The following is a 13,308-nucleotide window of genomic DNA, read 5'->3' on the forward strand; positions in this document are numbered from 1 at the left end:
ATCTTTAAGTAAATCAATCATTCATTTATTATTGTAATTGCAGACAGTAGTTGGCAACGGGAACATAGCGCGCATGTTTCCGAGTATGTTCTGCAAAATAGGAAAGGGTCCAAGTTGCTTTAATATGCTTGGAGTCAACCCCTAGTGATGTCGCCTACGTCTTCTAACACCTTCTACTCATGAGACCAAGCCTATGCATATACAGTTATACAAACTTGCAGGAGAGACAATAGTTTGTGTTTTCTAAGGGCTCAGCAGTAATTTTCCACTCCCCAAGTTGTTTTATGTATGTCTGACCTGTCTCTTATCTCTTTCACTCCCCTGCTGGGTTCTGTGTCTACGAATCTCTTTTAGCCTTGAGGCGCTTTCTCACAGACACACTGTTTTGACTGCAATAACTCACACATCTCACAGACCGTTTCTTATAAGAAGCAGAGACTAGAAAAGAACTGTGGAACAATATTAAACCTTACAATGTATATATATTGCTAATCTGTAATCCAGGACCCTATAGATGTATGAGGGAGGGGTCTCATAGCCCTTCCTATTCTATTAATACAACATAAGCATAATCAATTATTGTAATACATAAATAATTTGGTGCAGCCCCTATCGTGACCCGTCACCCCCGTCACAGCCAGGCTTGACCAGGCCAGGCCCCAGCCCATTAGGACCATTAGTGGGGCGTGGAGGTGTCTCCGGGAGACTACAGCCTGTGCGGCGTGCCTCCCCTTTCTCTCTCTCCTCCTTGGGTCTGGGCTGCTGCCTGCAGGGTGAATCCACTGGTGGACTGGGCTGCTGGTGGATTTGTCTGTGATCCAGAGTGGGATTGTCATGTGTGTTTTCAAGGCAGGGGATTTGGGCCAATGGGGGGGGGGGGGGGCTTGTTGATGGTGTTTAGACTGTAGATTTAGTTTCTGATGTAGCTAATCAATCAAACCCCCGACTCTGCCTTTATTGATCCTTTCTCTAGAATGCACCACTTTGAGATGGATGGGTCAGTGTACCGAAAAATTATATTGATACATATCTAAAGAAATCTATATCTCATTCTCTACTCAGAAGTACCAGTCGGAGAAGTAGAGTCTGAGAAACACAGTGCTCTCTTACTGCCAAGCTACATAAAGCATGATTCTCATGCACTCTTGACAAGGCCTTGCAGTTCCAGGTATACTCTCTCCCTCACACATTTTCCCTTGCTTTGTGAGTGCCTTGCAATAATGAGAGCGACGAAACCACAACATTTGTGTGTGTGTGAACAAACCGTAATGGCGTCTGGGGCTCTGCAGCAACGTAGTCATCTCCTTTTCAGCCAGTGGTGTGGCTCTGTGCAGTACAAGGCTGCTTCCGCTGTGTTCCGCTTGGCTACAGAGTCCTGCTGCATTTTGTTCACCATCGGCTCAGTGCGGACGGACACGTATGAGTCTAATCTGCTGGAACAGCAGGGAGCTCTGGGGCTCCGGAAAGACCAGTCTCGCCATCACACACGCGCACACACACACACAGCAGGTAGCCTAGCGGTTAGCCCATTGAGACGGTAACCAAAAGGTCGCTAGTTTGAATCCCCGAGCCGACAAGGTGGGAAAAAATCTCTGTGCCCTTGAGGTAAGCACTTAACCCTAATTGCTCCAGGGTTGCCATCTATACTGGCAGACTCTGGCCGTGACCCCACTCTGAGGGTGTCTCAGGGGGGAGTTGGGTTATGCAAAAAAACAAAACAAAAATGTCCAATTCACTTGTATGCATATAATACACATTGTAAATGCGTGAAATGGGACAAATATTAGCACCCACCAAATTACTGTTATACACACCAACTTCCCTTTCTCTCTTTTGTAGTGGATGCAGACAAAGGGTGTCTGTGTTGTCTACCGTCCATTCCCCTTGCTTCTCTTTATAGATTGTCTGCATGTGAATTTGATTCTTGCTGTTTTGTTTCAGGCAGATTTCTCTATAAGCCTATGGGAGATGATAAAACTGTGTCTGGATTCTTGACTTCCAGCCATGGACAGACTGAGTCGGACACTCCCTTCTGTCGCTTTCTCCCAGCCTGTCCTCTGTCTCTCTCTCTCTCCCACCCGGTCTCTAATGTCCCAGTGATGGACCCCTCCCTCCTGATTGCAAAACAATGTTCAGACATCAGGAATGCTCCCATAAAGCCAAATGAGTAGAAACAGTTAGTGATTTCTTGGAGATTCCCAGTGTTTGGCCAAATCCGTCATTTGTTTGGTAGTAAGACGATGTGTTCATTGGGTACCATTGTTGACTGTAGATTGATATTTGCTACCAGCACCAGACCTGTTTGTTGTCTATGGTGCATGGGGTGGGATCCGAAAAGGCTTTCGTTTGAGATGTACCCCTCTAAGTGTCCTTATAGGAATCGTGCTGTAGAGATTCACTCATGAGCAGGCAGCCCAGGCCTTTTGATTATTCCAACCTGCTTATTTCAATTAGGCTGCTGCCCAGCTCCCTGCTCCCAGCTCCACTTGGCCTGCTAATTAGTCCTCACTGGGTGGATTGTTGGTGGTGCCACCATGTTCCTCTCTGGGCTGGTTCACCTTGGTTCGATAAGATGATTGGACATGGCACTGTATGCATCAACGGCTGCACTGCTGCATTATTCAGGGCAACTCGCTAGCATTGATTTCAACTTGTTAAATATGCCAAAGCATTACTTTTTCACACCCAGACCCTCACATACATATAATACCACAAATCCCCCCCCCCCAAGAAGATTTCTGCTACTGTACTCTATGCCCCAAAGTTCCAAATACACAAACACTGTCATAAAACGTAAGTGAACTCACTTGACCTGCTTGGCGTGTGACTGCCAGTGAGGCAATACTATTGCTGTGGCCTCCGCTCTGCATTGCTGAGGCCAAAGCAGACAGGGCAAGGCCCTTGTTATGAAGTGCCCTCTGTTAGCATGGTAATGACTGATCTAATTGACCTGCACTGTAGAGCGGGGCCAATGGAAGAATCCTAATGAGGCTAGCTAGTAGCTCGCTAACGTCGTAGAAGTCTAGCTCCACCTTTATGACGACTGCCCCACCCTGCACTCCTCGCCCAGGTAACCACAAGTTTGTTTTCATGGAGCATCAGCCCTCTGGAGGGAGCATCTCTCTCAGCAGCACGGTTGGGCTTTGGGTGGTGTTTACCTTACCTCTAGTTGAGCCTAGCGTAAATAGCTGTGACTTTGGAGAGGCTGTCAGAGACCGTGTAAGCTTATATGGATGGACTTTATAAGACTTGGAAGTTTTTATGGTACCTTTGGTCTGCGACTGTGCTTTTACAGCTGCCAATGAGATTACTTTGCTGTTCTCGTTCCATTGAGATGTAGCTGTCAAACATTTTTACTAGGAAGTATGTGACTTGCAGCAGGAGGCAGTAATTCCGATTAGGACTTGTCTGCTTGTGCTGGGGTCTCTCTCTGTCAGGCACTGCTCGGGCTAGGGCACAGACCGTTTCATTGCATTTGCACTGAAATCCGAGCTTCAATGTGAAGCGTCTAAAATATCCCGCCTAATGGTCGAATTTTTTTTTTTTTTTTTTTTTTACAGTGCTGCCTACTTTGCTAATGCACTTCAAAGCAATGGCTTCCGCATGGCCAGTAGTAAGAATGGGGGAAATCCGTTTTACTGTTTGCCTACAATCCTTAGTGACTTGACCAGCCACTACTGAAGTGCTTTAGTAGAAGAAAGAGATGGCCCTGAACTGAACGTTGATCCTCCCCATCGGGCTTCTGTTTTCTAAACTTGAGTTCCTGTCCTGATTGGTTAACATGTTGTGCAGAAGGGCATGCCACGGGCGGAAAACGCAAGGTCACGTGTAAAGTGATTAATTTAAAGCCAAACAAAGGCAGCACCTTGGACACACATCTCAGAATCCACCTGGTGCCAAATCATGTGTCTCAGGGCCACACCCCTCTGGCTACTAGGATGTTGCAGCCTCCAAGCTGATAGACTGTTAGCAAAATACTTTCTTCTCTGTCACTCTCTCACTCTACAGACGATCTAATGTAACAGTGTCTATTGTCGGGGAGCAGGGGGGGAGCCACTCAAAAAGCTTCACCAGTGTCCTTCTTGGGAGTGACTGATAATACTAGCATACCTTAAATATCTCCGCTGTCCCAAGGAGGCGAAAATGCAGAGCTTTTTTTCTTTCCGTCTTCATCCCCCTCTGTCTAGAATGCAGTGTCATTGTCCTTTGTGGACTTTTTCTGGTTATTGTCCCTCAGACCAAGGCAATGTGATGCCCCGAGGAGGTAGTGTGGTAGTTCGCCCCCTTTGTCCACACTGCAATGTGTCCCAAATAGCTCCCTCATTCCACCAATGTCAAAGGACTAATAATGCTCACGCAATCCGTGGGGATTTTCCTGTAATGCCTATACTGTCTGGTTCTGCTGTGCAGGCGAATACAGGGCCAGTTAGAAAGAGCTGCCAAGCTGTCCCAAACGGCTGCATATCTGTCTGCCTGTCTGTCTGCAGGGCAAATGTCAGCTCACACCCAAGAGATGCCCTGGAGGAGTGCATTCTCTAGAGTTCTCTGACACTTTCAACACACAGCCATACAATTGTGGCATTCATGAGCCAGATAAATGAACCTCTACGTGAATGAATCCTGTCATAACGAACTGTGAAAGATGTAATATTGTTCACTAAATGAATATATTTTTCTCCTTGTCTCATTATCTAAATAATCTTCCTCGCTGATATTGTAGGTTGTGAGTTTTTTTTTTTTTTATGTCCACTGTTCTTTATAATTGATGATTAGTGACATGGTTTTCATGCTCTTCTCTTTGTTCTTCCCTCTCTGCAGAAACGGGCGAAAGGCCAGTACCTGTTCTTTAAAGTGTATGAAGCCCTGAACCTACTGGAGAAGGACTACTTTGGGTTGAGTTACAAAGACAACGCTGACCAGACGGTAAAGTCATTGTGTTTTTAGCCACATTCTTCTACAGTGAGATCTGAAGCCCTGCTTTAAAAAGAAGAGACTGGCTTTTTCAGAACAGTAAAAAAATATTAAAAAAATAGAAATGCAAACGTATCTTCTACTCAGATCCACTTTTGGGGGAATGTTTTGTTTTCTAAAGTAGCAGTACTTCTAGGCCTAACTACACTGAACGAAAAATATAAACGCAACATGCAACATTTTCAATGTTTTTACTTGAGTTACAGTTCATATAAGGAAATCGGTCAATTTAAATAAATTCATTAGGTCCTAATCTATGGATTTCACATGACTGGGAATACAGATATGCATCTGTTGGTCACAGATACCTTTTTTTTAAAAGAAAAGGTAGGGGTGTGGATCAGAAAACCTGTCAGTATCTGGTATGACCACCACTTGCCTCATGCAGCACGACACATGTGCTTCGCGTAGAGTTGATTGTGGCCTGTGGAAAGTTTTCCCATTCCTCTTCAATGGCTGTGCAAAGTTGCTGGATATTGGCAGGAACTGGAACACGCTGTTGTACACGTCAATCCAGAGCATCTCAAACATGCTCAATGGGTGACATGTCTGAGTACGTAGGCTATGGAAGAACTGGGACAATTTTAATTTTTCAGGAATTATGTACAGATCCTTGCAACATTCAGCATTATCATGCTGAAACATGAGGTGATGCGGCGGATGAATGGCACGACAATGGGCATCAGGATCTCGTCACGGTATCTCTGCATTAAAATTGCCATCGGTAAAATGCAATTGTGTTTGCTGTCCTTATCTTATGCCTGCCCATACCCTAACCTCAACGCCACCATGGGGCACTCTGTGCACAACGTTGACGTCAGCAAAGCTTGCCCACAAGACGCCATCGGTTGAAACTGGGATTCATCCGCGAAGAGCATAGTTCTCCAGTTTGCCAGTGTCCATTGAAGGTGAGCATTTGCCCACTGAAGTCGGTTACGACACCATACTGCAGTCAGGACAAGAACCTGGTGAGGCTGACAAGCACGCAGATGAGCTTCCCTGAGATGGTTTCTGACAGTTAGTGCAGAAATTCTTTGGTCTTGCAAACCCACAGTTTCATCAGCTCTCCGGGTGACTGGTCTCAGACCCCACAGGTGAAGAATCCGGTTGTAGAGGTCCTGGGCTGGCGTGGTTACACGTGGTCTGCAGTTGTGAGGCCGGTTGGACATACTGCCAAATTCTTTAAAATGACATTGGAGGTGGCTTATGGTATAGGAATTAACATAAAATTATCTGCCAACAGCTTTGGTGGACATTCCTGCAGTCTGCATGCCAATTGCACGCTCCCTCAAAACTTCTGCGGCATTGTGTTGTGTGACAACATTTTGGTGGCCTTTTATTGTCCCCAGCACAAGGTGCACCTGTGTAATGATCATGCTGCTTAGTCAGCTTCTTGATATGCCACAACTGTCAGGTGGCTAGATTATCTTGGAGAAATGCTCACGAACAGGGATGTAAGCAAATTTGTGTACAGGATTTGAGAGAAATACGCTTTTTGTGTGTGTGGGAAATTTCTGGGATTGTTTATTTCAACTCATGAAACATGGGACCAACACTTTACATGTTGCGTTTATATTTTTGTTCAGTGTACTGCCTAAGATGAATAATATAATAACCTCTCTCCCAATAGCACAGATGTTTTTGCGTTTATGTCCTCAAACTTTTCTTTATATTGTTCCTCAATTGTGTAATTAGCTAGACTTTTATTCTGCTACAAAAGTTACAATGACTAATGGTTTGACTGCATAATATCCCTCTCATGATCAATATGAGCTGTTTAGACATTTGAAACGGTTCGGCGGGCCCGATGGACCACATAATTGATCGTTTAAAAATAAAAAGACGTTTTAACAAAGGCCTGAATGAACCAACAGTGATTCATAAAAGTCAGATGGACGATAAACTGTGTGCTAAGGCCAGCCCATCCTCACAGGAATGTCTGAAGTGTGCAGTTAACCTCCAGAGAACCCAGATATGCTTCCAGGGAATAACATCAGTTATATTCCAGATCTATGTCAACACAGTTTATTGGGATGCTCTCTAATATCACAGGTTCGAGACAGACGAGGTTCCTCTCAACCAACTTCAGTCCAGACTGACTCCGCTCTGCCTTGCTCTGCTCTCGCCCCCTGCCAACCAAGCAGGCCTGCTTCACAGACCCATATCCTTCTCTCACATTGCCTGTCGGTGTTCTTATGGCTTTGGTCCTGAACTTTTAAAGTCTCCCCTGCACACTCTAACTGGAGCTTAATGACACAGAGTCAACACACTCCACAGTCTGTCCGCAGGCTCAACATCAGTCATTGAGGGTGACTGTTTGGAGAGAGATCAGCATATTTGCGGTGGGGCTGCATGCAGAGTTTTGTTCCACGTTGACACTGGAAACTGCAGGCTAGCCAGGGGGGGCGGGAAATGGCTGTATAATATAGGTTAGTGTAGTTTAGTGGAATGGGTTTTCATCTTATGTGGGGTTTTTTATATGAAAGTGGAGCACAGAAGTCGAGGGATCAGACCAGTAACGACAACCATGGCGGAGTTTTTTTGTCTGGATTGGTGCTAAATGTACTCTCTTTTTTTGTTGTTGCATTTTACAGCAGCTCTGTGCCTAATGCTTCCCTCTGTCTTGTTTTTGATGACGCTCGTCTTGACGTACCTGCTCTCCTACAGTACTTACATGAGAAATGGCACAGTGTTCTTCTATGTTTTAGATGGTGCATCTTGCCTAGTAGTTATTTGCAATATGGACGCTTTCACAATCAAAATCCCACCTGCATTTGTCTAACATGAGTTGCCATTTCACCATGGTTACTCAACAGGGAAACTATGAAGTCTGTGGTCAGTGAACTGCTAGAAGTCTGATACTGTGTGGTTTGAAGTGCTGAATGCTTGTTGAAACCAAAACGAGTAGCTCCTTTGTTTCTCTTTTTATAGTGCTGGTTGGACCCTACAAAGGAGATCAAACGTCAGATCCGCAGTAAGTTGTGTTTTTTTAAACCTCTTGAAACCTATTTCTGGATGAGGTTTCTCATTAAGTTACCGGGCCACCATGGTACTCACTAATTGGCTTTACTGTACATACCAACCTAATGAAAGGCTTCCATACTATACCCTGTTATTTCACCCACCATTTTCTCCCCATTCACTGTACTCTCTATTCCGATAGCCCTAATAGCTAATGTAACTGTTGATATTTACTAGATCTTTTGCAGAGACACATTTTTATTTTTATTTTTTTCTGGAGTGAGATGCTCTTTTCACATCTGGACATTGGATTGCAGTAATTCTGGATGGGGCTGGGGAGGGGGAATGTGTGTTGGGTGGAGGGAGGCTGCGCTCTGCTGAACCTCTGGGCAGAGAGAAGGGAAGGGGGGCGCTCGCCACCCCACCCCCAGTCTGATACTCCCAGAGCACTTAGCTTCCAGTAACACCGGCCAGACGTTTGCACATAGTTACACCCCCGAGGGAATTCAACATGTAGCGATGGGAACAGCGGCTCCGAGCGGAGGTACTTTCTGTCCAGGGATGCGTTAAGAGTGTAACACGCCGTGCAGTACAGCCCCAGTGGCCTGCAACAGGCCTCTTCTGTTCCACCGACTCTTACAGTAGTCATTCTACCTGGCTGCCCAAGAGCCAAACCTATGCCAATTTTGTAGCCTTATCTCTCAGTCTTGTTTGGACTGGTTCAACACCTTGTGTCATTAAGTGAGAAACAGACATATGCCCTGACTGTTAGCCACAGTTTGCTCCCTTCGAGATAAATTCAAAATATCTGGAGTGCTGGCTGATAAGGGAGGCCACCGTTAGACTGACTTGACTGATTCAGATCAGTAGGCAGGTGGAGTTCACAGTCAGGCCTGCAACTGAAATCACTAGTGGTTTATGTTACTAACTCACACGTCACTGACTACCAGTGGGTTCCAGTGAAATCATAGATATTGGCGCACTCCATTTTCTTTAGCATATGAAATGAATCCCTCTTCGTTAAGATAATGGCCTGTGCTCTCGCTGGTTGGGGTTTGAGTGCTCTCTCCGCAGAGAGATGGAAAGACTTGGAGCGCAGCAGTGCAGAGGAAATTGCCCTGACATGAAGTCATCTTCTCTGGGATAGAATTTTGTGCAGCTTGACTCTGGACATGATGTCACCAATGTGTGTGTGGGTGGAGGTAACGTGCGAGAGAGACCGGACGATGGAGAAGCTTTGTATTTGTTTCACTTATTGAACCTATTGTGTAGGATTTCAGACCAGGGGTGTATTGCTGGTGGATATCATTCTATGATATGATACACCCCATTTTCATTTAAGGTGCCTGTTTACCCTGTAATAGTGTTCAATGGTGTGTGTGTGTGTGTGTGTGTCTGGGGAATGGAGGCTGTCTCATGACATGAATTGAGGCCTCTGGTCGGACCCACTTATCTGCAGGCTGTGACTCTGACTGGAACGTTTCAAGGATAACTGAAAAGCGAGGCAGAGCGGAGGGGGGAGACTGAAATCCACTGTGTCCCTGTCACACCACCACGGTTGGACCTTTTTGCATGGTCATCTTTAGAAAAACAGTTACCTTTTAATGAGTCTGCCTATGAATACTCACTGGGAAAATTACCCTGATTTCCAAAGGTGCTTCTGTGTGCTAGATAAAAAATTAAAACTGGTGTTTTCTCTCGATATTCGTCCTCTTACACACCTGGAATACTACACTTAATGGGATCATTGAAGCTACTGTTCTGCAAAGTTTTCCTGCCACACACACCCACCAGAAAAACACAATGTTCTTGGACAGATCAAGTGGTATTAGTCCCTCGGATTGAGATAGTCATGTGATTAGAGCTTCCCCCTCCCAGTAGCACCAGTGAATGAACCTCCCCCTCATTGATTGTGAAGGGTGATCGTCCAGACATGTGACTTGCTCTGAGCCAGCTGCCTCGCATTCCAGTGTATCAGTCTTTAATTTGCCCCCAAGCTTCCTCAAATGGTCACTGACCTCCTCCGCTCAGTCCAGCTGAAGGACAACGGCCACAATATGACTACTGTTGGAACAGTGCCGCTGGGGTCATTTTTGGAATTCCTCATATTTGACATATCCTGTATCCCATGGCCAGGCTAAGCGTGGGTGAATTCAGCATGCTTTCCCTTCGCATGTCTTGTGGGAAAATAAAGTAAGCATTTTTTTTGTTGTATGATTTTCTTTGACCTCTCAGTTGTTCAGACTTCCTGAATTCCTTCCCGTTTTCGCCACACCGTCAATGGAATTGTTTGCTGGCCTGGCTTTTCATCCCAACGTTCACTCTCACATGGCCTTGGGATTCTGGGAAGGATGAAAAGCAGAGCCCTTCGTTGCTGCAGCAGAATAAATGGTCCCCATGGGATCACTTCATAATTACTCTGTTCCAGCGTACTGTCCAGACAAGACCAGGGACACTCACTCGCCTGCAGCTGAACAGAAAGGACATTACTATCTCTCTCCACTGATGAGCAACACAGAACCTCCACTGGGAGGTTTTCATTATTTCATTATCCCTTTTCTGCATAGAAAAATCCATAATTCCTAATACGTTTCAGACTGTACATTTCAGGGAAAGACCATTAAGTATGTTATGTCAGGACACGGTTCACATTTGTTTTCAATTAAGCCGTTGTGTAACGTCCCTCGCCCAGATGAAAGAGGGAGAGAGACTGTCGTCATCATCATCCATCTCTTCTCTCCCCGGGTGTAATCAGGCTAGCGCTAGCCCATACCTCTCTCGCTCTCCGCTAGCGGTTGCTAGGTGACAGCCAGCCCTAGCCTAATGCTGACGAAGTTTTAGGCATCGCCACATCAAGCCAGTGGTCTATGAGTGGACGCGCTCGCACGCACGCACGCACAGAAATGAGGCGATAGTGTGTATCAGCACTGCTCATCCTGTCTCATCTCACATGGCGCTCTCGAATCGCTGATAACAGGAAGTGGTAGGTAAACATGGAGCCTTGCAAAAGGCTGTTAAGCCCATCTGACCCCAACACCAAGTAGTCTCTCTAAAAACGTAGGCGACTACTAGAAAGTACGTTACTTACGTAAAAGTTACTCCGTGTCATGATTAAGTGTCAAGGATTTGAGTTTGAATTGTTTTATTAACCCATCCACCACCCCCTTCTTTGGAGCACACGTCTTTTTCTTTGGTACAGACTTTTCTTTGATCCATGTATATACAGATCACAGTTTACATATACATTTTCCATACATGGTACTTTTCTATACAGCGGTCACAATTCATGACCGAAACATGAGCTCTTTAATCCCACCTCACAGCCACTCTCAGCCCATCACAACTATCACCGTAGACCACCCTGTTTGGTGTGTGCCATATGTTTTGCAATTGTGACGTGAAGTTGATTTGAGAGTTGTTGAACGTGTTTTTCTGAAATGTACTGTGTTCTCCGCTAGCTGGTTGAGCCTAAATCCAGCCCTTTTCTACTGATTTTAAATCCCCTCAGTGTGTCCAATGATGAATACCCAAAACAGAGTGTGAGCGGTATGTTGAAAGGCCCTGTTTCTGTTCTGCTGTTTTTGATGAGTCTCTTTGCGCCACGGTACAGCACCAAATCAAAATTCCTCTCACCAGGTCTTTCCAGGCTTGACAAAACTCCACTTCAAAGAGAAGACCCTAATTGTATACTCCTCGCGGCATCTCTCCTTTTCAAAACCCATTGGAGGAGAAGACCGAGGTCCCGCCCCTCTGACCTTCTCCTCCAATGTGTTTTGAAAAGGAGACGAGGAGAGAGGAATGCCAGGAGTATGCAATTCAGATCTTCACAAAGCCTCTCCTCACGGGTCTTAGCTGTTGTGTAATTGCGTGCAGCTGCTACATCCTTCCCAGTGTGTCATCTTGTTCTCTTTCTATCTCTCTGCCCGTCTCTTTTCCTCTCCTTCTTTCCCCCCGCTCTCTGATTCCCTCTTCTCCACCACTATCCATACATGCACGCACGCACACACACACACCTACCTTACGATGAGCACAGCTGTTGGGGCTGTGCCACTTCTTTTAGCAGAGTGTGTGTTCTTAGCACATCTGGTTCTTAGCACATCTGGCCCGGCATGCCGCCATCACTTGTTTTTCTGTGTTGGTTATTTTACACTAAATGCATAATTATCCTTCCTCTACATACAAACGCTCACCCAAACGAATTAGCTGGAGTCGGTTCGTCTTTGTTTGAACACACGCGGCCTGGCCTTATGGCTTAGAAATAATGATCACGTGTTATGATGATATAGATCAAGTATTTCCTTTCACTCTTTTGATCAGATGAGACCCTGTTTTTTTTTCTGTTCCGTTTCCACAGATGCCACCTGGCAGTTTGCGTTCAATGTCAAGTTCTACCCCCCTGATCCATCCCAGCTGACCGAGGATATTACCAGGTATTGTACTGTCCCTTTCATCAGGAAACAAAGAGGTCAAACAGCCACAACACACACACACACCACATCTGTTTCGTCCCCACTCCTTCAATTGTACATTTTGAATGTTTGGCTTTATTGTGTTAGTCATAAAGCAAAGAAAATGGATCTGCCCAGTCGCGCAAACAAATCATGTTTTTATACCACACAGATGGCCCGGAGCAGTCTCAAACCTACAGTCTGTTAATACTTTGCATTCACACTATTTGGACATCTTTCCATAGGCTTTATGGGGGAAATGTAAATACATGTACTGTTATGATATGTACAGTACATGCTATTGATTTTCAGACAGCATGCCCATACAGAATGTACATGCAGAATGTAGCTAAAACACACACACACACACACACACAAGCACTGTTATTCAATGTACAACTGGTCTGTATAACCTAGTCCAGATCCAGTAAAGGCAAGTCCGTTGTTGTACAGTAGTTGTACACTGCAGCAGCAACTGGTTGATGAGGTCAGAAGAGCAGAACACTGAGGGGGAGGGGACGGTGGGCATCCACTGAGTGTTCAATGTCCATGTGTGTGTGTCCCCCTAGCTTCCCAGTGTCTAATCATTCCCTGATCCGAGCCCTCAGCCGGTGCACTCCCATCACTGAGCCGCTGCCTAAACTAGCGTAGAAATGCCCTCTTTGATCGGCGCCCGTCAAAAGGTTGCAGTAATATCCAGTGCAGTGGAGCTTCAGCCTCCAGAGTTTAGTTTCAGTACAGCCCCAGGGCCAAGGTCACAGGCAGTATGCTATTTCTGCATCTCTGAGTCTGCAGGCTGCACACCGAGAGGGGAGGGGGGAGTTTTGCGTGCGTGCAGATGGTTTCCCTCCGTTGCCTGTGACGTTGGCCCTGGGGCTGTACTGAAACTAAACTCTGGAGGCTGAAGACCGCTCCACTGGATATTGCT

General features: G+C 45.8%; 1 protein-coding gene across 12 annotated transcripts in view; it reads left to right on the top strand.

Annotated features, from left to right (window-relative positions):
- epb41l2 (erythrocyte membrane protein band 4.1 like 2) overlaps positions 1 to 13,308 on the top strand; it is a 98,489-nt gene that overhangs the window by 60,641 nt on the left and 24,540 nt on the right. For all 12 annotated transcript variants that reach the window (XM_029676886.2, XM_029676880.2, XM_065026391.1 and 9 more), the window contains 3 exons: positions 4,819 to 4,923; positions 7,903 to 7,945; positions 12,287 to 12,362. In XM_029676886.2, the coding sequence (XP_029532746.2) occupies positions 4,819 to 4,923; positions 7,903 to 7,945; positions 12,287 to 12,362 (224 nt within the window). The remainder of the gene's footprint in view (positions 1 to 4,818; positions 4,924 to 7,902; positions 7,946 to 12,286; positions 12,363 to 13,308) is intronic.

This window comes from Oncorhynchus nerka, linkage group LG13 (assembly GCF_034236695.1).
Source record: "Oncorhynchus nerka isolate Pitt River linkage group LG13, Oner_Uvic_2.0, whole genome shotgun sequence".
NCBI classification, from domain to species: domain Eukaryota; kingdom Metazoa; phylum Chordata; class Actinopteri; order Salmoniformes; family Salmonidae; genus Oncorhynchus; species Oncorhynchus nerka.